At 41.5% G+C, this 23,767-nt stretch overlaps 1 protein-coding gene across 1 annotated transcript in view; it reads left to right on the top strand.

Moving 5' to 3' along the window:
• The window catches only part of MROH8 (maestro heat like repeat family member 8), a 51,668-nt gene that overhangs the window by 17,079 nt on the left and 10,822 nt on the right, over positions 1 to 23,767 (top strand). Inside the window, exons 9-20 of the mRNA XM_078057160.1 lie at positions 3,185 to 3,320; positions 4,857 to 4,972; positions 6,338 to 6,490; positions 9,204 to 9,364; positions 13,555 to 13,690; positions 16,416 to 16,606; positions 17,891 to 18,028; positions 18,295 to 18,409; positions 18,731 to 18,871; positions 19,982 to 20,146; positions 20,840 to 20,995; positions 23,329 to 23,451. Coding sequence (XP_077913286.1) covers positions 3,185 to 3,320; positions 4,857 to 4,972; positions 6,338 to 6,490; positions 9,204 to 9,364; positions 13,555 to 13,690; positions 16,416 to 16,606; positions 17,891 to 18,028; positions 18,295 to 18,409; positions 18,731 to 18,871; positions 19,982 to 20,146; positions 20,840 to 20,995; positions 23,329 to 23,451 — 1,731 coding nt within the window. The remainder of the gene's footprint in view (positions 1 to 3,184; positions 3,321 to 4,856; positions 4,973 to 6,337; positions 6,491 to 9,203; positions 9,365 to 13,554; positions 13,691 to 16,415; positions 16,607 to 17,890; positions 18,029 to 18,294; positions 18,410 to 18,730; positions 18,872 to 19,981; positions 20,147 to 20,839; positions 20,996 to 23,328; positions 23,452 to 23,767) is intronic.

Here is a 23,767-nt window from a genome sequence, read left to right as displayed (position 1 = left end):
GGAAGGCCCATAGCTTTTCTTAAATCAACTTAATTGAGTTGTTCTTATCATCCAGAGATAGTCAGTATTCACAATTTTATTTATTCCTTCTGAGAATGTTTGTGCATGAGTGTGCACTTTAGTTCCTTTTAGTTCTCCACATGTGGCCAGAGTTGTCATCTTGAAACCCATGTCACTCTTTTGCTCCAATGATTTCCAGCGGTTCCTAGAATACAAGATCTTGTATGATCTAGTTCCTGCCTTCCTCCTTGCACTCCCTGACGTACTCCAGCGACACTGGCCTCCTTTCTATTCCTTACCATATAAAGCTCTTCCTGCCTCATGGCCTTTGCACTTACTACTTCCTCTGCTTGGAATGACCTTCCCCAACTCTTCACATAGCTAACTCCTCCTCATTCTTTAGTGCTTAGTTCAAATGCTTCCACCTCAAAAAGGCCTTTGCTTACAAATAGATCTATGCTTACGCTCTGTCTCATCACTCTCTTTCCTTCCTAGGGCTTCTTAGGATGAGGTTATCTTGTTTGATTGTTTCTTTATTGACTTATTGTCTGTTTTTCTCTTAGAGATTGTAAATTCCATGGGTGGTTATGCTTGTCTTGTTCACCGTAACATCCCCGGTGCCTAGCACAGAATATGTCACACAGGAGATTCAATAAATGTGAGTCAGCTCATGTCCCTTCTCTGTTCAGAACTCTCTAATGGCTTCCCATTTCACACACAAAAAATTCAAAATCCTTACAATATTCTCTAAGTTGCCGTACCATCTACCTCATCTACCTCCTATTTCTTTTGCTCTTGTTTGCTATTCTCTCTGCCTGGAATGCTTGTCTCCCAGATCTCTACGTGGCTCCATCCCTCATTTCAACATTAGTGAGGTCTTTCCTCGTCATTCTAAAACAGCAATTCCTGTCTTTTTTCTGTGCATTCTTTTCTCACCACAGCGTTTTTGACCATTTAGTACATAGTACGTTTTATTTCTTTGCTATTTTGTGTTCCTCCAACTAGAATATCACCTCCATGACCAGGGATGTTGTCTTTTGTCCACAGCTTGTATCCCCCATGCCAGTCACAGTGCTGCGGCCAGAAGTGTCGTTCTCATAACCGTTCCCAGTTCATAAGTGACGCTCAGTCCTCTTGATGGGATGAATGGTTATGTCAGTGAATGGAAGACATGGCACAGCTTTGTGCAGGTGTTGCTGTGTTGACTGTAAAGAGGTGAAACAGGCTGCTCTTCATAGTATCTCAGTCCATTTTTCTAAAGAGCCACAGAAGAAATTTCTCTTTGCTTCAGTGAATCCCAGGAACAGTTGTGCTTCCTCTGCATGGGTATTTGCTGCTGATCTTAAGGGCAGTGTGAATCATATTATATGGGACATAGTGTGTACCTCCACATTAGCCCTGAGAAAGTTCCGAGCCTAGCTCTGTGAGCTACCTTGAGCAAATGATTATGCATTCTGCATGCTAACCAAATTCATAACATTTATCTTTGCTACTGTCATTTTCTAACTTGTCTTCGTTGATTTACTTTTTACTTTTTTAATTTACTTTTTTCATTATTTATTTTAAATTATATTTTTTCCATAATAAGGCAAAATATCAACAAATTTTTTTTTTAAAGATTTTTATTTATTTATCCGACAGAGAGAGACACAGCGAGAGCAGGATCACAAGCAGGGGGAGAGGGAGAGGGAGAAGCAGGCTTCCCACTGAGCAGGGAGCCCGACGTGGGGCTCGATCCCAGGATCCTGGGATCATGACCTGAGCCGAAGGCAGACGCTTAACGACTGAGCCACCCAGGCGCCCCTAAACAAATTTTTTTAATTGTATTAAATGGTGCACCTCAACTTCGCATCCAGCTTTTTCACTTAACAGACTAGCACATTTTCCCACCTTTTTATAAATTCCTAGGATACTTGATTCCTAATGGTTTATTCATAGAGTGGTTGTACCATAGTTCTCTTTACTATTGGGCAATTATTTCCAATATGTAGTCTTTAAAAACAGTACTAGAAAGAACATCTTTTTTTTTCTTCATTTTTTAAAAGATTTTATTTACTTATTTGACAGAGAGGCAGAGCACAAGCAGGGGGAGCAGCGCAGAGGGAGAGGAAGAAGCAGGCTCCCTGCTATGCACAGTGTCCTATGTGGAGCTTGATCCCAGGACACTGGGATCATGACCTGAGTAGAAGGCAGACACTTAACTGACTGAGCCACCCAGGCGCCCCTATTTATTTTTCATTTTTATAAAAATGTGTTTTATTTTAAAACACGTCTATAAAAGTAGAAATCACATATAAAAATACAGATTACTCTGGCATGTTAGCAAAATAGCTTCTGGCTGGACTTGAGCTTAGAAGTACTCTATGTTTGAGGGCATCTAGAAATCACAGCCCAACTGGATCCTATCATCAGCCCTTGTCACTAATCTGTAAACAATAATTTCATGTAGTTAAATTTAGCACTTTTTAACTAGTACAAAATCGAAACATAATCGTTTCCTATATAACACCACTTTAAAATGTTCTTTCTTAGGTCTGAGCAGATAAGGGCACCGTTGTTTCTAACATTTGAAAAACCTGATTTAAAAACAATTAATGTTAATAGAAATAACAGGTTTTTTGTTCCATTTGGAACATATGGGAAGGTCATCAATTTATTTATTTTTATTTTTTTAAAGATTTTATTTATTTATTTATTTGACAGAGAGACAGACGTGAGAACAGGAACACAAGCAGGGGGAGTGGGAGAGGGAGAAGCAGGCTTCCCGCGGAGCAGGGAGCCCGATGAGGGGCTCGATCCCAGGACTCTGGGATCATGACCTGAGCCGAAGGCAGACACTTAACGACTGAGCCACCCAGGCGCCCCAGAAGGTCATCAATTTAAACAAGAAATTAGTGTTTCACGTTTTTTTTTTTAAGTAGAATTTAATCCTTTTAGAATGAACATCTTTTTCATTTTTCAGATTGCTGATTTAGGTTAGACTTTGTCCCATTTAATACCATCTGATGGACATAGTGTATCTACACCTGTTAAATGTTTACCCTAAAGAGATCCAAGGGCTGAATGTGACTCTTGCACTTTCCTGAGTAGGGGGTAGAAATGGAATTACTTCTCAAGAATTCAAATCTGAGGCATGAAATGCACCTGCATGCTAATGGCATTTTTTCTTTTTCTTCCCAACTAGCTTCCACTGCGATTCCAAAGGCTTGGGCACCGAGTGGCTCTGCTGGCGCTACTGTGTGGGGACCCAGTGAAGGAGGTAGCGGAGGAGGCCGCGGCGGGCACGCACTGCCTGCTGCATATCACCCTAAGGCTGAAGTGTAAGGTGCTGCGGAAGGCAGCGAGGCCCCGAGTCCGTCCTCTAGCGCAGCGCAAGCACCAGCCCTCTTTGTGCCCTCATTCCCCACCTTCTAGAAAGACTTCTTACGGTGGTTTATAAAAAGAAAGGTACATAGTCCGCAGGCAGAGATGAAGCAACACTGACTTAATAATCAAAATCAGGACACTGGATCACGCCCATCAGTGTCGGCCATCTGCATGGCCATGGAGCTGGAGCAGCTAAACATGCGGCCCTGTGGACAAACTGGAGTGATTAGTTTGGTCAGAAGTGGAAGAAGTTCTTGCCATCATTTGGGCCTTCATTTATTTATTTATCCCATAAATGTTTTCTGAGTGCTTACTCAGGATCTAAGAGTAACCAGAACACAAGTGGTCCAATCCTTACATACCATGTAGTCTAGTGGGGGAATCACACAATCAAAGAATCAGCAAATAACTCTGTTATTATAAACCAAGATAAGTGCTAAAGGGGAATTGCAGGGGCCATGAGGAAGCATCCCATCTAGTTGTGGGGTTCAGAAAAGGCCTCTCTGAAGATACCCTGAAAAATAAGAAAGATTAGCCAGGTAAAGATGTAAGAAGAGCATATTGAGCAGAGGGAGAAGGAGGTATGAACTTGAGGAGTTTGAAAAATAGAAAGAGGGCCACTGTGGTCAAAGAATGAACCATTGCCCCCCCCCCCCCACCTAAGAGAGACTTTAGAAGATATCTAGCCCAGTGTCCCGCCAGCGTTTGCATCTCAGTCTAATCTACCCCCACCAAGTAGTTGCCCTGCCTGGGCTTCTTCATCCCAAGGAAGCTCTGTGCTTCCCAAAATGGTCATCGCATCTCTGGGCAGCTCTCAGTATGAGGACTGTCTACCAAGACATATAGCCAAGGAAATACAACTGATGATTCATTCAACAAATATTTATGAAGCACTTACTGTCCTAGGGGTACCTTGGTGAACAAGAAAGACGAAGTCCCTTCCCCCAGGTTTATTTTCCAGTTGGAGAGACAGTATCCTCAACCAACCACTCAAAGACTTCCCATAAATAAATTTCCAACAAACATGAGTCACACGCAACATGAAAACAAAGCACTGTGAGGGAGTATTGACAGACTCATTAATCAGCAAAACTAGACACAGAAAGAGTTCTGACATCAGAATTATCAGACACTGCAAAACTGTATGATTTTTTATGGGGACCTAAGCTTCATAACGAAACCCCTCAAAAGTCCTCACCAGTGGCAGAATGGTTTGGCATGGTTATACTTCCAAGTCACTCAAAAGTTCTGTTCTTACAAAAAGCGCTTTTCTTTTTCTTTCAGACTTTTTAATATATTGTCTGACAACAGAGGGGGAAAAATCAGCCTTCAGATTAACACATACTCCATACCCCAGGCATTTTTATCCAAGTAAGAAAGATAAGAGGAATGAGATCTTAGGATTCACTTCACCCTCGGGATTGACCAGACTTGCAAAATCAAGAAAAAAGAAATAAGCCAGAAAGTAATATTTCATGTTTCCTTCTCAGATATCAGTTATGACAAAAATCACCCAAGCTTGAGAAGAGCAATGAAAAAGTGTCGAGAACTCCTAGAACTCTACAGTATTAAACGGTTCTACAGTTGTCCCTTCAAAATTGCCCAGGTAATCAGAATGACTAAAATTATAAAGACAACTTGAAATGCTGGAGAGGATGGGAAATCACCGGAAGTCTCATACAATTTGTCATGAGGATGTAAATTGGTAAAACCGCTTTGGTAAAAGTTCTTGCAATTTCTTATAAAACTAAACATAAGATTGCCCAGAGAATTTGCTCCCTAAACATTCTATAGTTTGGAGACGAGGCACCATGGTTGTGACTCTTGTACACCTTGTTCTATTAGTGTAATGGTTTAGATCAATCTGTCAGTGGGCCCAGTATCACTGTTTGAATATCTCTTCAGACAAGCTCTGCTCCCATTGATTGCTCTCCTAACCTTAGCTAGCCTCTTGCAAGTGTAAACTCTTGTCCAAAAAGGAACTGCAAAAAAAAACAAACAAACAAACAAGCAAAACAAAAAAAGGAGCTTTTAGAGGCTCGTAGTTGATCCGACAAACCATACGCTTTTTAATTAATATATGTATTCATTATTCAACAAATACTTAAGCATCTACTGGCTACCCAGCATTCTGTTAGGGGATGGGGGAAAAAAGAAAACGTACAAATTTTACTCAAGTAGGGTCTAAGGTGTCAGGCAGTTTAAATTCTCTGTGCGTCTGTTTCCTTATCTGTACAGAGGATCTGTAAAAATTGGGTTGTAAGGGTTAAACGAGATATTGTATGGAAAATGCTTTGCTTAGTGCCTGTCATACAGTAAGTGCCCAGTAAATTATACCTGTTATAATCATGTGAAGGACCTTATACACTGCCAAGTACAATGAGAAGCAGAATGAAACATTCTTTTAATGTATTTTCTCCAGCCAAGGTATTTTAGCTATGGCTGGGACCCTTTGAGCTATAGAGCACTAAGGCCTTTCCTTTAGTTCTGTTCCTATAAAAGTGTGACTCTTTCTGAGGATCTCAGTAATGAAACCTCTTTCTAAAAATCAGAACTGTAAAAAGCCATACACAGACCCTAGTTGGCATTTGGGTTGCTTCTAGTTCTTTACTTTTGTAAACAAGACAGAAATAACAGCCTTGTACATATTTGTATGCCTCTCTGATTAACATAACAAAATTAAGATAATATCCCTTACTCAGGGTTCTATCATACTAAGTCTTTTGAGAATTCATCTTCAGGGCGCCTGGGTGGCTCAGTCATTTAAGTGTCTGCCTTCAGCTCAGGTCATGATCCCAGGGTCCTGGGATCGAGCCCCGCATCAGGCTCCCTGCTCAGCCAGGAGCCTGCTTCTCCCTCTCCCACTCCCCCTGCTTGTGTTCCCTCTAGCTGTCTCTCTCACTGTGTCAAATAAATAAATAAAATCTTTAAAAAAAAAAAAAGAAAATTCATCTTCTCTGAATTATTTCAGGTCTTCGAAGTTTTTCTCAATTCAAATGAGCTCTGCCAGTTTGTAATGACTATATTGGATAGCCTGGAAAATCTGAAACATCCCTCCACCCAGCAATCAGCAGGAGAATTGCTGCTAACATTGGTGAAAAATGCAGAGTCCCGATTTGAGGAGGTAAAAAGCTCCGTAGCCATTTGCTGGGTTTGAAATACTGGCAAAACCTCTCCCCTCCTGCAGCTGCTGAGGTCTCTTCGGCTGCTCCTGTTTAGCAGAGAGTAACAACTGAACGGGTCCAGGGTCCATGGGTCAGTCGACTTCCATTCAACAAGCATGTAATAAACAGCCACTGTGTGTGCAACTAGGGATGGATAGTTTTTAAAATCCAAGGTGTGCTCCATATTTTCCAGAACGGTATAGTTTTGGGGGAAGATATAATTAGCACTTATGAGAAGGTAACTTCAAATTTAGATCCTCATCCAAGCTAATTAAAGGTGTTAAACTTTAAAAAATCAAGCCATGGGGCACCTGGGTGGCTCAGTCGTTAAGCGTCTGCCTTCGGCTCAGGTCATGGTCCCAGGGTCCTGGGATCGAGCCCCCGCATCAGGCTCCCTGCTCAGCGGAAAGCCTGCTTCTCCCTCTCCCACTCCCCCTGCTTGTTCCCTCTCTCGCTGTGTCTCTCTCTGTCAAATAAATAAATAAAATCTTTAAAAATAAATAAATAAAAAATCAAGCCATAATCAATCCTAGGAGGAGGCCAATTTAGTAAGCTAAAATCAACAGATTTTATTTAAATGTATCTGAAGTTGACACAGCAAGAAATAACAATATAATTATATCATTTAGAAATGTGAGAGGAGGGGCACCTGGGTGCTCATTTGGTTAAGTGTCTGCCTTCGGCTCAGGTCATGATCTCGGGGTCCTGGGATCAAGCCCAGCATTGGGCTCCCTGCTCGCTGCCTGCTCAGCAAGGAGCCTGCTTCTCCCTCTCCTGCTCCCCCTGCTTGTGTACTCACACGCACTCTGTCAAATAAATAAATAAAATCTTAAAAAAATATATGAAAGGACATACTGAAAGAGATAAAAGGGATAAAAATAGTAGTCCCTAGAAAGCATACCTGGGGAATAGGCAGGAGAGAGCCTTGAAGTACCACTGGACTTTTTAAATTGATACGTGTTGCACTTTGATAAAAATGAAAATTTTAAAATGATGAAAACCCACTTTTTAACCTATTAAAATAGCAAAGATGCAAAAAGAATAATGTGATGAGAACATGGTGAGATGGGCCATTGTATCAGTTGTGTGCTTTTAGCTGAAAAAAAGACCAACTCTGAGAAGCTTACACACAATTTAAGTTTAAAGGGTTTATCTTTGGGGCGCCTGGGTGGCACAGTAGGTTAAGCGTCTGACTCTTGGTTTCAGCTCAGGTCATGATCTCAGGGTCATGAGATGGAGCCCCACATCAGGCTCTGCACTCAGCGGGAAGTCTGCTTGAGACTCTCCCCCTCCACCTCTGCCCCTACCCCAGCCCCACGCATGCGCCTCTTTCTTTCTCTTTCTCTCTCAAATAAATAAATAAATCTTTAAAAATAAATAAAGGTTTATCTTCTATAATAAGAAGTCTGGAAGTATTTTCTAGGCTTGGTTCAGCAACTCAGCAGTGTTATCAAAGAGGCAGGGGCTTTTCCATCTGCCATGTTGCCCGTTCATGCAGTCATAAGGTGATCACAGCAGTTTCAGACTTTATGAGCAAATAAGGCTGTATCCAGCCAAGAAGAGAGATATTGCCTTCCTTTTGTCCCTTTAATCAGGGAGAAAATTGTTTCCCAAAAGCCACTAATACATTTTTTCCCATATTTCATTGGCCAGAATTGCATCGCATGCCAGCTTAAACCAGCTTCTGGCAACTGGGCATAAGGAGGGCCATTTTATTATAAGGGTGTTGAGGACTGCCTCTCTGAGAGGCTGACATTTCCACAGAGACTTGAAGCCATGAGTCTGGGAGTGGGCAGAGTAGGTCAAGCAGAAAAATGGACCAAAGCCCAATGGCTCCTGTTTCCTGAGTATGGTAGACATCTCTGGGTGAAAGGCAAGTATGGTTTCCTCTGACATTCTCAGAGCAGAGTGGAAAAAAATTCCAACTTCCTTGCAACACTTTTACTAGTTTGGTTTATTATAAAATCAATATATAGTCATCAAGGAGAAATTAAAAAATATACAAGCAAAAAAATAAATATCCCATCATTCAAAGTCACATTATTAATATCCTTGTAAGTTCTTCTAAATCGTTTTATGTATGTATACATACATACAGATCTATTTTAAGTAGTTTTTTTTAAAAGATTTATTTATTGGGGCACCTGGGTGGCTCAGGCGGTTAAGCGTCTGCCTTAGCTCAGGTCATGATCCCAGAGTCCTGGGATTGAGCCCCATGTCAGTCTCCCTGCTCAATGGGGAATTGGCTTCTCCCTCTGCCCCCTCCCTCTTGCTTGTGCGCTCTCTTGCTCTCTCTCTCTCAAATAAATAGATAAAATATTTTTTTAAAAAGATTTATTTATTTGAGCAGGGAGAGAGAGAACGAGAGAGTGGGGGAAGAAGGGCAAAGGGAGAATCTTTAGCAGACTCTGGCTGAGCACGGAACCTGATGTGGGGTTCATTCTTACAACCCATGAGATCAGGACCCACAAGATCACAACCACAGCCGAAACCAAGAGTGGGACGCTCAACCGACTGCCCACCCAGGTGCCCCTTAAGTATTTTTGATAATACTCTTTTAAATACTAAAAATTCTTGACACCTCCAGGACCTTTCAGAAATAGCTACAGTATCCTCGGTAACCGTCATTGTCCCACAGGATTAAGGTCTTAGTGATTTGTTTTCCTTCTTCAGGTACCAGAAATTATGGGAGTTATCTGTGCCCGGCTATGCATAATCAGCCAGCCTAGAGTCCGACGACAAATCATAAATACCGTGAGTTTGTTTATCTCCAGGCCCAAGTACACAGATATAGTGATCAGCCACCTTCTGTGTCATCCAGTACCATATGACAGGTAACAGAACCTGGTACAGCCTCTGAATTAAACTGGGGTGTGTGACACAGCCCCCGGTATTGTGGAACGTGGCTGCTCTCAAAAATCTAATGATATTCTTGTAGAAGAGATAAGATATAGACAGATACCTGCAATGTAAGTCAGAACATAATGCATAAATATAAGGAAACAATCCAACAAATCCAGAATGAAGAACATTTTATAAGACAGCTGGACTGAACTCTTCAAAAAAGTTAATGACATGAAATAAAAAATGTGCTGGTGCAGTATTCTAAATAAAAAGACACTAAAGAGACATAACCAAATGCAATATGTGAACTTGATTGGATCCTGGATGAAAATAAAAGCTATAAAAAGAAAATTCTGGGAAAATTAAATATAGACTCTGTAATAGATTACTGAATTAATGTAACTTTCTTAGGTATGAAATGGTAATGTGGTTATACAGAAAAATGTTCTTATTCCTAGGAGATCAATTTACTGAAGTGATTTAGAGGTAAATATCATGATGTCTGCGATGTACTTGAGATTTAGCCAAAAACATAAACACAAAAAAGAAAATAAAAATATACCCATAAATAAGAATAAATCATATGGAGGAACAAACAAGATGCTTTTTTTTAGACTTGTGGCTTTCAGAGGTGGAGACACCCTGGAAGTTCCAGGAGATCCTTTCCAGGGAAGGCAATGAGGCATTAGGAGAAGGTTCTGGGCTCCCACCCCCTTCAAACAGAGCGTCATCTGTCTCTTATTTTTCTTTTTTTTTAATATAAGCTCTATGCCCAACATGGAGTTCAAACTCATGACCCCAAGATTGAGTTGCATGCTCTACCAACTGAGCCAGCCAGTTGCCCCAGAGGGGCATCTCTTTTTGTCTGCTTTATATATTGTGATGCTGGGTAGTTACTGTATTTGAAGAAAAGATTTCTTAGCTTTAAACTGTTTGAAAACCACTTTCAGTGAATGGTTCTCATAGTGTCTTGGTGTAGTGCTGATTTTTTTTAGTGATTTTTTTTGCTGATTTTGATTGGTTCAAGCTAAACTTAAGACGCTCTACCACTAAATCAAATAAAGGAAGATTTTTACCCATCCAAAGAAAAAAATGAATTAATATATATCTATTTTTTAAATATTCTTTTGGGGCACCTGGCTGACTCAGTCGGTAGAGCATGTGACTCTTGATCTCAGGGTGGTAAGTTCAAGCCCCATATTGGGTGTAGAGATTACCTAAAACTAAAATCTTTAAAATAAATTAACTAAAATAAAATAGAATATTCTTTTATATATTTCTCTAATACATTATTGTTAAATCTTTACTACTTGCTTCAGCTTATCTACACTAGATCCTTTCATGAAACATATGATTTAGTACAAAATATTAAATATACTTAGTTATTTTAAAGTGTAACTTCAGCATTATTTTATTGTTTGTATTTGTTCTAGCTCTTGGATGAATTTGAGAACCTACTGCTTTAGATCATATGAGAATTGTGGAATCTGCTAGAAATGAAAATGGCATAGTCAGGGAACTTCATTCTTACTATGTTTTTGATCATTTACCTAAAGTCTGTTAGTTGGTTACATGCAGATTGGGGTGATTGTTTTTAGGAGTCTGTTCAAAGCATCTGCTATGTGCAAAGTACTGTTTGGCCTGGAGAGATAAGGGACAGGACACGGACCCTGCCCTCAGGCAGCACACGGTCTGGGAGTAGACACAGACTAATAATAGGATCCCAAAGCAAAATAAGAGAGTTCTGTGGAAGCTCATAGGAGGTGACTTAACTAGATGAAAGACTGGGGAAGAATTTCTAAAAGGAGGGCTGTCCCCAGCTGAGTGTTTAGTGTAAATTAGCCAAGTAGAAGGTGGGACAGGGCAGTGGAAAAGGCATTCCAGACAGAAGGGATGGCAAAACGAAACACAAGGAAGGTATGAAACAGCTTGATGAATGCCCATTCCCAGAGGGATGATGGGCAAATAAAAACCATATCACATCTACGGGATCAGTATCACTGGAGGCGAAACCTGTCCCATATTTTTAGCAAACTCTCCAGATGATTTTTTTCACACTAAAATATCTAAACCATTGCCTTATAGGCTAACATGTGTGTTTTCCTAATTCAGATGCAGTCTCAGCACACTTACAACTATGCAGCAGGCCAAAAGCATTTTTGAAACACTTCTTTCACAATAAATAGCTTTTCAAATTCATTTACTCCCTCAGGAATTCAGAGAGAAAAAAAAAACAAGGATAAGTAAGTATAGGAATTGCTTAATTTCATCCCAAGAATGAACGTTCATTTTCTATTGTCCAGTTCACCAGCTATGAGACTTTTCAGCCTTTCACATTGCCTTAATGGCCTTCTCTTTAGGACCTTCTTACTTCGTTTTATTCACAGATTAGAATTATCAGAGTAGGGAGTGAAATGTTGGAATAGTTCTTAAGCCTCTCAATTTTTAGAGTGATTCTGATACATAGACAACTGGAAGACCACACTTGCTCTAGCACATAAAGATACCTAGGTAGATTCTGAAAATAAGACAATGGAGTAAAACCATGAGTGACTCCCAATCCTCCCCCCGCCCCCATAATGCTCCTTTACAGTGTTTATATACTGTGTGTGTGTGTGTGTGTGTGTGTGTGTGTGTGTGTGTGTGTGTATGACATATATATATATATGACTCAGGCCCTACCTTTGAGTCAACGATAGAAAAAAGTTATTACACACTGTCTTTCTTCAAGAAGAGATCTCTTCTGGGCACCTGGGTGGCTCATTCGGTTAAGCATCTGCCTTTGGCTCAGGTCATGATCCCAGAGTCCTGGGATCGAGCCCCACATCGGGCTCCCTGCTCAGCGGAGAGCCTGCTTCTCCCTCTCCCTCTGCAGCTCCCCCTGCTGTGTGCCCACTCTCTCTCTGTCTCTCTGTCTCTCTGTCTCTCTGTCAAATAAATAAAATTTTAAAAAAAGAGAGAGAGAAAGAAGAGATCTTTTCTAAAGAGAATCAAAGCTTTATTTCTGGGCCTGGACTTGTCCAAAACTTGAGGACCATAGACTGGGTTGAGTGAATCTATCTTGAATGCCTTCTGTGGGCCTGGCATTGTGCTAGACCTTGAGGGATTCATGGAAGAGAAGCCAGGCATAACCCCTGCCTTCAGAGGGAACAGATAGACACGTTCAGAGAACTGAAAATAGCACATTTAAGATTGAGGCAACCTCTATACAGGAGAAATTTTGAAAAAAATAAAATTAAAAAAAAATTGAAAGTATTATGAGAACCGTCATGTGAGACATGGTAAAGAAGCCGCAAAAGCTTCACAGAAGAGACGACATTGTGGTTGGACCTGGAAGGTTTTGATGGACAGGGGAGAGTTTTGGAAAGGGCCTTCCAGTTTAAGGAAATGAGATGAGCAGAGAGAGCGCTGTCAAAGTCCATTGTTAGTTTGGTAAATGTGAATGGTCTGGGGTAGCCAGAGCACAGGTATGTATGTGACAGGGAAGTTGTGAGGCTGAAAAGTTAAATTAGGACCACTTTGTCCTGAAGTCCATGATGAGGCATAGGAACTTGAGATTATAAAACCCTGAGAGTGGGATGCCTCAGTCAGCCACTCGGTGGCACAGTCGGTTAAGCATCTGTCTGTCTTTAGCTCAGATCATGATCCCAGGGTCCTGGGATTGAGTCCCACATCAGGCTCCTTGCTCAGCAGGGAGCCTGCTTCTCCCTCTGCCTGCCATTCCCCATGCTTGTTCACTCTCTCTCTCTCTCTTTTTTTTTTAAGATTTTATTCATTCATTCATTTATTTATTTATTTGAGAGAGAGGGAAAGAGAAAGAGAGCGAGAGAGCACAAGCAGGGCCAGGGCAGAGGGAAAAGCAGACTCCCCACTGAGCAGGGAGCCAGACATGGGGCTCGATCCCAGGACACTGGGATCATGACCCGAGCCAAAGGTAGATGCTCAACTGCTGAGCCACCCAGGTGCCCCCACCCCCAACAAATAAATAAAATCTTAAAAAAAAAAAAAACCAACCCTAAGAGTAACTGTAATGAAGTCAGATAGTCTTTTGATACCCTGAAGAACTGAGCAGAAAGGAAAACCATTTCTAGATTGGATTCCAGATTCTAGGAAGGTTGTGATTGTGGTGGGCTTAGGATAAGCCATTCTCCTGAACCCTCCTTTTCTTTGGGATTTCTAGGCATCTGGCTGAGTTGTGGAGAACTCTGGAGGTGGAACTGCCCAGCACCACCTGGATTCTGTGGAGACTTCTGAGGAAGCTGCAGAAATGCCATAATGCGCCCACCCAAGAGAAGATGGCCTATGTGGCTGTTGCTGTAAGCCATTGAGCTTTGCCCCTCCCAACTTCAGCACATGCTCCCTCTCTTGGGATGACTGGTCCAACACTCCATCTGGAGAGTGTCTCTCTTCATCCCTCTCAAAGTTTGCTTCTGTCATCCATTTATAAATCTATAATGTCTCCACCAAGGGATTGACATGGACAGGGCTCGGGAGAGTGAAGGTATCAGTATAGTTTAATGAAGTTTGGTTTAATCAATGTGGTTAAATATTCCCTTATCCTTTTTTTTTTTTAATTTTATTTATTTATTTGACAGAGAGAGACACAGCGAGAGAGGGAACACAAGCAGGGGGAGCGGGAGAGGGAGAAGCAGGCTTCCTGCAGAGCAGGGAGCCTGATGTGGGGCTCGATCCCAGGACCCTGGGACCATGACTTGAGCCGAAGGCAGACGCTTAACGACTGAGCCACCCAGGCACCCTAAATATTCCCTTATCCTTTAAAATATATGTATCATCTGGGACACCAGGGTGGCTCAGTTGGTTAACTATCTGGCTCTTGATCTCAGGGTTGTGAGTTTAAGCCCCACACTGGGTTCCACCTTGGGCATGGAGCCTACTTAATAAAATAAAATGATAATAAAATAAAATAAAATAAAATAAATAAAATAAAATATAAAATATAAAATAAAATATAAATAAATATAAAATAAAAAAATAAAATAAAATGATTCATCATAGTTAAAGAATAATACACAACTCATAAAGAAAAAAGTCAAATAATACAGAAGAATATAACATAGAAAGAAAAGGTCCTCCTTGAGCAGAGGTTGGCAAACTTCTTCTGTAAAGGACCAGAAGGCAAATATTTTAGGTTTTCAGGCCCCATATAGTCTCCATAACATATTCTTTGGATTTTTTTTAAAAAACAATCTTCCAAAAATCTAAAGACCATTCTTAGCCTAGCTGTATCATCTCCCTAAAAATGAACCTTCTAGAAGGGTTTATACATATATAAATTTTTTGTGTATGTATTTATTTGGTGTACTTTTTTCCCCCATTTTTTCCTTTTAAGTAGGCTTTTTTAGAGTAGAGCAGTTTTAGGTTTACAAGAAAATTGAGCAGAAAATACAAAGTTTCTACTCTCTGTCCCCTACATGCACAGCCTCCCCCACTATCAATATATGTTTTTTATTTTCTTTTCTTCCCTACCAGCTTATGGTTCAGCTTTCCCTGACCTAAGTTATTATATAGGTTTTCTTTAGCTTCCAAAATTATTCTGACATCTCTAATCTGCCATTGTCTCCTCTCCTATTCTCTCTGTTCTTGTGGATTTATACCTTTTTTTTTTAAATCCCTATAATGTCATCTTAGTTTTAAGAGTTAGGTCAGGTAAAGGTATATATTTAATGATGTTAGCCTATAAAATTGTATGTATATATTAGTAGAATCAAATTACACATACTGCTTGATGACCTGCTTTTTTAATTTAACAATATATGATCTACTTTCCATGTCAAAATATAAGACTCTCTGTTATCCTTTTCATGGCTGCATAGTAATTTATTTATTTTTTATTGCCTTCTTAAAAATAGATAATATGTAACATGGTACAGAACCATTTATTTCATTTCCAAGTTTCCTCTTAGTGAACATTTTGACAACTTCCGAACTTTTGCCATTAAAACAGTGCTACAGTAAACTTAATCATGCATATGTAAATTTTGTTATACATACCCAATTATTATTACTTTTTTAATTAGGCTCCACACGCAGTGTGGGGCCTAATGTGGGGCTTGAACTCACAACCATGAGATCAAGACCTGATCTGAGATCAAGAGTTGGATGCTTGGAGCGCCTGGGTGGCTCAGTCAGTTAAGCACCTGACTCTTGGTTTCGACTCAGGTTGTAAGATCGGGCCCTACCCTGGGCTCCCCACTTAGTGTGGAGTCTCCTTAAGACTCTCTCTTCCTTGTCCCTCTGCCCCTCCCTGCAGTGCTCTCTCTCTCTAAAATAAATAAATAAATCTTTTTTTAAAAAAAGAGTTGGACGCTTAACCCAAATGAGCCACCCAGGCACCCCCTAATTATTTTCTTAGGATAAAGGCCATTGTAGGGGAATTTTTAGCTCAAGGGGTAGGCTTATTTAAACTTCTGAGAATTCCCAGGTGGTCCTCTAAAACATTGCCTTCTCCCAGTCATATATGAGAATGCCCATTTACCCACCCCCTTACCACCCTAAGCATTCCTAGCCTTTTCATTGCTGCCTAGCTGATAGGTGAAAAAGGAATATTATTTTAATTGTGCTATTGTTATTGGTGAGATTGAACATTTGTATATGTTTTTTAATTGGCCGTTATATTTTGTGACTTGTCTGCTCATGTTCTGTACACCAGAGCTTCTCATATTTAATATGCACACAAGCCACAGTGAGCTGAGGATCTTACTGAAATGCAGATTCCGATGCAGCAGATCTGGGGTGGGGCTTGAGTGTCTCCATTTCTAACCTGCTCCCACGTGCTGCAGTGCTGCTGCTGTGTGGCCCCCACTTGGAGTAGCCTTTACATTTTTTTCTTACCACCATATAAAAGGAGGTTATATATTAGAAATATCACATCGGGGCGCCTGGGTGGCTCAGTCAGTTAACGCTCAGGCACAAGCAGAAGTAAAGCAAAAGTAAGGAGTAGTGCAGCCGAGTTCAGCTCTGTGGTGTGCCTTTTCTTAGTGCAGCCGAGTTCAGCTCTGTGGTGTGCCTTTTCTCCCGCAGGCAACAGAGGCCCTTTATGAGGTGTTTGTGGGCAACAGGCTCCGAGCAGCTACATTCAGACTCTTTCCTCAGCTTCTCATGACACTGCTCATCCAGATACACCACAGCATCGGCCTCACCATGTCTGATGTCGCCATCCCAAGTGGCCTGTACACAGAACAGGAAATGTCTTCAGAGGTCACCCCTTTGTGGTAATGCCTATTGTGATTTCACTGACCTTAACTAACACTGAGCTCTAGGCGCCGTGGCAGACACACGGATAGCCAAGATGTGCTTCCAACCATGGGAGAGCTTACAGTCTGCTATCATGGGACGTCAGGATGAAATGCCCAGGAATCATTCTGGGCTCTCACTGGTTGGTTGTCTGGTTGTTTTATTGGCGCCAAGATAAACTCATTAGAAATTTATTAGTGTCACGGTGGCACATGACTTTCTTTCAGAGGAAGTGCTGTAATGTGGATTATTTAAGAACACCTGACTAGGGGTGCCTGGGTGGCTGAGGCGTTGAGTGTCTGCCTTCGGCTCAGGTCATGATCCCAGGGTTCTGGGATCGAGCCCCATGTCGGGCTCTCCGCTCTACGGGAAGCCTGCTTCTCCCTCTCCCACTCCCCCTGCTTGTGTTCCTGCTCTCGCTATGTCTCTCTATCAAATAAATAAAATCTTTTAAAAAAAAAAGGACACCTGACTAAAAGGAGAACTGAGTTCTAATTCTCATTCATTTAACAAGTTACGTACCTTGGGCAAATCTTCCTGTTGTTCTGTGCCTTGGTTTCCCTATCTGTAAATTAGGTCAGGCTAGGTATTCTCCAAGGACCCTCTAGTTCTAGGATTCTCTGGTGTTATATCAAGCATACTAGTTCAGCAAGTAATAGAGATATTTTATTTTATTTTTTTAAGTAATCTCTCCACCCAATGTGGGGCTCAAACTCATGAACTGGAGATCAAGAGTCACATGCTCTACTGGTCCCAGTTGTGGGGGTAGTTTAAAAAACAGTGTGGGGGGCACCTGGGTGGCTCAGTCAATTAAGCATCAGACTCTTGATCTCAGGGTCATGAGTTCAAGTACCTCGTTGAACTCATGATGGTGTAGAGCCCACTTTAAAAATAAATAAAATAGAAAAAAAAAAACAGTGTGGGTAATTTTTTGAGGGGGGTATAAATTACATCTAAATAATGCTTTTTTAAAAAAGCAGTGGGTATGGGTTTAGCATCCCATATCATTTGTTTTATCATAGATTTCTTTTCACACTCCCAGGGAAACAAAATCTAGTTAGATTTATTTACGCTAAAAATTTGTGTGAAGGGCCTTTCAAGTTATTAGAACATTAAGAGTCTTTGGGGGAAATCTAGAAAGAAGAGAAGTACCATCCAGAGCTATCAATGCATGCCCTCCTCAGTGAGAGAGCAGGGTGATTGTGTGCTGATAAGTTGAAGGGACCTGTTCTATTCACTTGTACTGGTTTGGTTTGATTTAGCTTCGCCATACAGGCTACAAAGACTCTCCTCCTCAGAACATTGTGCTGGCAGGAATTCAACATCATGGAAAAGAATGAAGGATGGACCCTCCTGGAAGGAAAAGAGTGCCATCTTCAGGGAGTATCTCTCCTTGCCAAGTAAGACTTCCTTGCCATGCTCTAAATCAGCATTGCTTTAGGTATTTTTCTCCCTTCTAGCTAAAACAGCAACCAAGGTTGAATAACATCACAGGTTAGGGAAATACTCATAATGCCAGGCAGATTTTCAGAGGTCCTGCCACCGCCATACCGTCCTATGCACCTAAAGCTGGGCAAAATCCTCGGAGGGCCCCCAGCCCTGGGAAGAATGCAGTCTGGATAGGAGCATTTCTAAGAGGTGTCCTGTTGGGTGTTGTGTTTTGCAGTGCGTTGCTAGAAAGAAATCGCCTCCTTGCACATAAAGTCATGTACTTGTTGGTCCCTCTTCTTAACCGAGGGAATGATAAACATAAACTCACATCTGCAGGATTTTTCGTGGAGGTAAGATTCGTTAGAAGCTGGGTTCAGGAAGCCTGTAAAGCTGCAATACCTGCCTTCCTGGGCCCTGTCCAACTTCATGGCAGGCCAGGATCCACTTCAGATGTGGGACAGAAATAGTTTCAGATTCAAGCCTACTGACATTCTTCTTGCCATATATTCATTATTCGGCATTCCTTAGATACCTACTGTGTAAGCATCACCCTGTAACCTAGTAGAGGTTTCCAAGGAAAAATACACATTTTGGAATTGGTGGGAAGGTGGCTCCCCTCATGAAAAAGGGCTTAAAGGTAACTTCTTTGCCTGATTTCTGGGTTCTTTCAGCTTCTCCAGAGTCCAGTGGCTAGGAGACTGCCCAGCATATACTCTGTTGTCCGCTTGAAAGACTGGCTACATCATGGAAATAGTGTCTTCAAATTTCTTGCCCTAAAGGGACTGCGCTATCTTATCAAACACCAGGAGATGGTAGGAGGGGCCCCAGACCACTGATTCATAAGTCACAAATCAAACATACCCCAGAAAGATACCCAAGAAACTGGTAACAGCCAACAAGGAAATTGGGTAGCCTGGGAATGGGAGCAAGTAGGAATACACCCCTTTGTACCTTTTAAATTTTATGCCTAGGAAATATGTAAGTACTGACTTAAGTATTTCATGAAATCATAAGAAATAAGTCCAAGTCACATATATTCATAATATTTGAAACCTATAATTTGTGTAAGGAGGTACCCTCCCATCACAGCCTGGGTGACATTCGGGTGTCCTTTTATGTCTTGTACTATGTTGCCCTAAGAGTACATTGGATAGACCATGATATCTGCTCCCAAGATGCATATCATCTAAACAAGGATTACGGACATTCATGTTGAAAGAGAGCTCATTTTCTGTAGGCCTAGCTAGAAACTAGGCCTGGGTCAGAAGGAAAGATCAATCCCTGGGCCTTCAATTTTATCACTTGAGTTCTATTTTTTTTAAATATTTAAACATGTATATATATCTGAAACAAAGATGACAGATGCTAGCATGTTAATTCTGGTTGTTTGGATACACAAATACTTGTTGCCTTATTCTATTTACTTTTTACATGTATGTTTTAAACATTAAAACTCTGAGATTGCTTCCTTTTGGGAGTTTCAGAAGAACAGAATCCCAATTCAGAATGGGAAGGACCCTTAAGGGTCCTCAGTCCATTTCTGCTTGAATTCCTGCAAGGAATCTTACTGCCTCTGGATACATTCCATGTTGGAGAATTCACTATGACCTGAGCTAGCCATTCCACTTTCTCTCATTGTAAGCAATTTCTTACATTAATCCTAAGTCTCTGTTACTGGACCGTCCCACCTGGTCCCACTTCTGCCCTTATGAGGCAACTTACAACACCTCTGCCCCCCCCAATCTACGTATCAGCCCTGCCAGTACTGAGAGGGCAGTCATCTTTACTTCTCTGTTCTCAACTAGCCAGCGCTACCAAACATTCAACAAGCACCAGGTACTGAGTAAAGTTGGGAAGCCCTACTTTGGTACCAGATGAAGTGCTGTCCGGAGGGTGATGGTGCACTCCCTTTGGGCACACAGAGGGAAGGCATCAAGAGCCTGTTGCCGTGCATCTTAGACCTCTTATGTGAAACCGACGAGAAGATTGTTTTGTTGGCCATCCAGATACTCTTGCAACTCGTTGGGACAATGGATTTCACCACCCTGACAGCCATGATGAAGACCCTGTTCTCCCTATTTGGTGATGTAAGACAATGAGAGAGGAGAGACTTTCCTAGGGGAGGGTAATGGGCATAACAGCAAATAGAAATTGGGATAGTAATAAATATACTCTATTTTATATAGTTCTTTTTATGTTCACAGCACTTTGAAATCTCCTCTCTTAAGAGCCTTCCAGGTAACTTGTGATGTTAGTAGGACTGGTGTTACTGTTTTTCAGATTAAAAAAAAAAAACTGAGACGTAGAGACTTGCCAGGGTACCACCCTGAGCATGGGTTGGGGAAGGAGTTTGTATGAGAAAAGATGTCTTTCAAGGAACAATCAGGACTGGGTCAAGGTGGTGGACTATACATATGTCCCCATTCCAAATCCCAAAGATTAAAAAAAAAATACATGGAGCACAATGAACCACGTCCTCGGAAGAGTCAAGCATGGCAAGGCTGGGATTCTGAATTTCAGCAAAACAACTTGTGTGAATAGTTAATACTAGCATCAGGCACGAGCTGTGCTGACTACATTTCTCATTTGCAGAGTGAGAGAACAACCAGTACTACAAAGCAGCAGGTCTTGCTATCTTTATATATATTTGGCTTCTTGCCCTCAGCTACCTATAGCTAAATAGCCTCATGTTAGGACTGGCATTTCAACCAATCTAGCCCTTATAAGTTAAGCATGAACACTTTCAGTGACTTGCTTCCCTTTGGATGCTCCCTTTGTAGGTGAGACCTGATGTTCATCGTTTCTCCATGACCCTCTTTGGAGCCTCCATAAAGTCTGTGAAATACACAGATAAGAAGAGTGTAGAGAATCAAGTCCTGGACAGCCTGGTCCCACTACTTCTGTATTCTCAGGATGAAAATGATGCAGTAGCTGAGGTAATGCCTCTGTTAACTGCTTTCATGCCCAAATAACTTCTAATCCAGAGCCAAATCTGCAAATAAGCGTTCCATCTTTGAGGGCAGGGACTTTATTCACCATTTCCGATAGCACAGACTACATTTCAATTATTTTGCCTAAGTGAATTGTGTGAAAAATCTTACTCCTTATTTCTTTTTGTAGCCCACCCCAATATGTAGCCTACTACAGAGCCTAAATACAGTGCCAAATTCAACAAACTCTTTTTTTGTTGACAATGACAATATTCCATTATCTTTTTCTTTTATTCAAGAACTGCCTTCTGGCCTTTAGACAAATAGACTTGTGTTGAGGCTAAGTCAGAAATAGTAGCTTCTCTGACAATCTAGAGAAACCTCTACATCTCCTTAATCTTCCAAGAGTTTCTGCCATAGAGTTGTGGGTAGGATGTCATCATCTTTAGTACTGTCTCATACATACCTCAGGAGCCTGTCCATTCCAATGTGCTAACTATGACCACCAGTTACAACAGTCCAGAGGTGTATTTAGGCTGCAAGGATTCTGGAAAAATGCTGGAGCTTTCCCCTACCCATGCTCCCCATTACAGAAATAAAAGCAGGATCAAAAATAAGATTATGGTGGGCCCTGGTACCTTAATCTGGGGGAAATATTATGGTCTTGTAACCAGAAATATGGAATATTTCAGGGTCGCCTGGGTGCCTCAGTCATTTGGGCATCTGCCTTTGGCTCAGGTCATGATCCTGGAGTCCTGGGATCGAGCCCCGTGTCAGGCTCCCTGCTCAGCAGGGAATCTGCTCCTCCCCCTCCCTCTGCTCCTCCCTTGCTCATGCTCACTCTCTCTCTCTCTCTCACTTGATCACTCTCTCAAATAAATAAATAAAAATATTTTTTAAAAAAAGAAATATGAACTATTTCAGACCCCAATAAAGTATAGAGTAGAGCTTCCCAACCAACTGATGGAAAAGTTTGCCCTGCAGGAGTCACGGATATGTGGATGCACTGATCCCCATCTCACCTTCCCCCCCTTCCCGCACAACCCCTGTCAGCCCTTGGTAATCAGGCAAGGCATAGAGCAGCCAAGGCTCTGGGCTTACTTTCTTTCAAACCTTGAACAATCCCTAGCCTTGTCTTCAAGGCTCTTCAGAGGGTAGCCTAAGCAGAGAGGTGAAATCCAATATTAAACAGGTTAGGAATCACTAACACAGAGAACATAGTCTAGCACCCACTGTAAGAAATAAAACAGGAATAAATCATGCACCTATCCCCAGTTGAATTCCCCCAAGAACTATCATCCTGAATTTTATTGTTATCACTTCTGTGGTAATATTTTTTTCATGTCCTAAAATGTTACATGCAGAAAAAAACTTGGTATGTTGTATCATTTATAAATCTCTTAGCAACTTGCTCTTTTTTGCTTATTTAGCGTTGTAAGATTTGCCCACATTGTGGGCTCCAGTTCATTTATTCTCACTGCTATATAGAATTCCATCTTGAGGATATCCTCACACTTCTCCAGTGCTCCTATTCTTGGACATTTAGATTGTCTCCAGTTTTTCATTATTACAGTGCTGCAGTGAGCATTCTTTTACGTATTTTTATTTACATATTACAGCATTCTTTTACATATTTCTTTGTTTACCTGTGTGAGAATTTCTTGAGGGCATAAACCCAGAAGTGTAATATCTGGGTATCTTTAACTTTACTTTACTAGATATTTAAAAATAATAAAAGTAACTGAACTAACTTGTATTCCCATCAGTCCCCAAAGGAATTTTAATGGCCCAAATCTAGTGGACCTGGGACAAGATACTTGCTTGAAAATACTTATAAGAGGTGGTGTGTGGTACATGGGAGGCATTCTGAGAGTTGTGAATACAGAAGAAGCCCACTTGCTAAATTTTGCTCAAGCATCTGGATCGGGAGGGGATCAGTACTGTCCAGAATTCCTTCCAAGCCAGAGATTGCACAAGGACTGTGAGAAAAGGAGCTACACTTCCCTGTGTACAGTGACAGAAGAATGACTCGGAGCAGCAAGCGGGTGGAGGAGCCCTGTCTCTCGCGCATGGGGTAGCAGGAACCCAGCGCCAGTCCCTGCTCTGGTATTACACCAGAGAGCTCTCGCTTTTGTCTTAGAGCAGTGCCTTCTACATCCTCCCCACAACTCTGCAGGCTTCATGGCCCCCGCTAGGGGGACTGTTCGGGGAAACTGAAGGAGGGCAGGTCTCTGGTTCCTTTCCATCCCTGCCCTCACTTTAGTCAGTTTTATTTGAAGAAAGGTTACCTCAGCTAAAAAATGTCTGAAGATGCTGATCTTTGATAATCCTTTTCCCAGGAGAGCAGGCAAGTCCTAACCATATGTGCCCAGTTCCTGAAGTGGAAGCTGCCCCAAGAAGTGTACTGCAAAGATCCCTGGTACATCAGCCCTCGGGAAGCTGGAGCAGTCTGCAGATTCTTTGTATGTGAGCAATAATGGCTTGTTCACTCCTTTATATGCTAGCAGGCTTATTTTTTCTGATGTTGTTTTTAATGGAGGAACATGACATAAGGAAAACATTTCCCATCCCTTTCCACATCAGCAGCTGATATCCATGAACTGTCTTGTATTGGGAATCTATTTCTCTAGTTTCCTCCCAACTGAGTCACAGACTCCACTTTCTATTACCACCTTTCCTCATATAAAAGACTCTCTTTTGAATTCTTGGGAGCCCCCCTAACCTGGGTCGAGGCTATGGGGTCAGGCTGATAATAGTATGTGCTCAAAAAACTATTCA

The sequence above is a fragment of the Halichoerus grypus genome, chromosome 10 (genome assembly GCF_964656455.1).
Source record: "Halichoerus grypus chromosome 10, mHalGry1.hap1.1, whole genome shotgun sequence".
In the NCBI taxonomy this organism is placed as follows: Eukaryota; Metazoa; Chordata; class Mammalia; order Carnivora; family Phocidae; genus Halichoerus; species Halichoerus grypus.
This window is presented reverse-complemented; position numbering and strand designations above follow the sequence as displayed.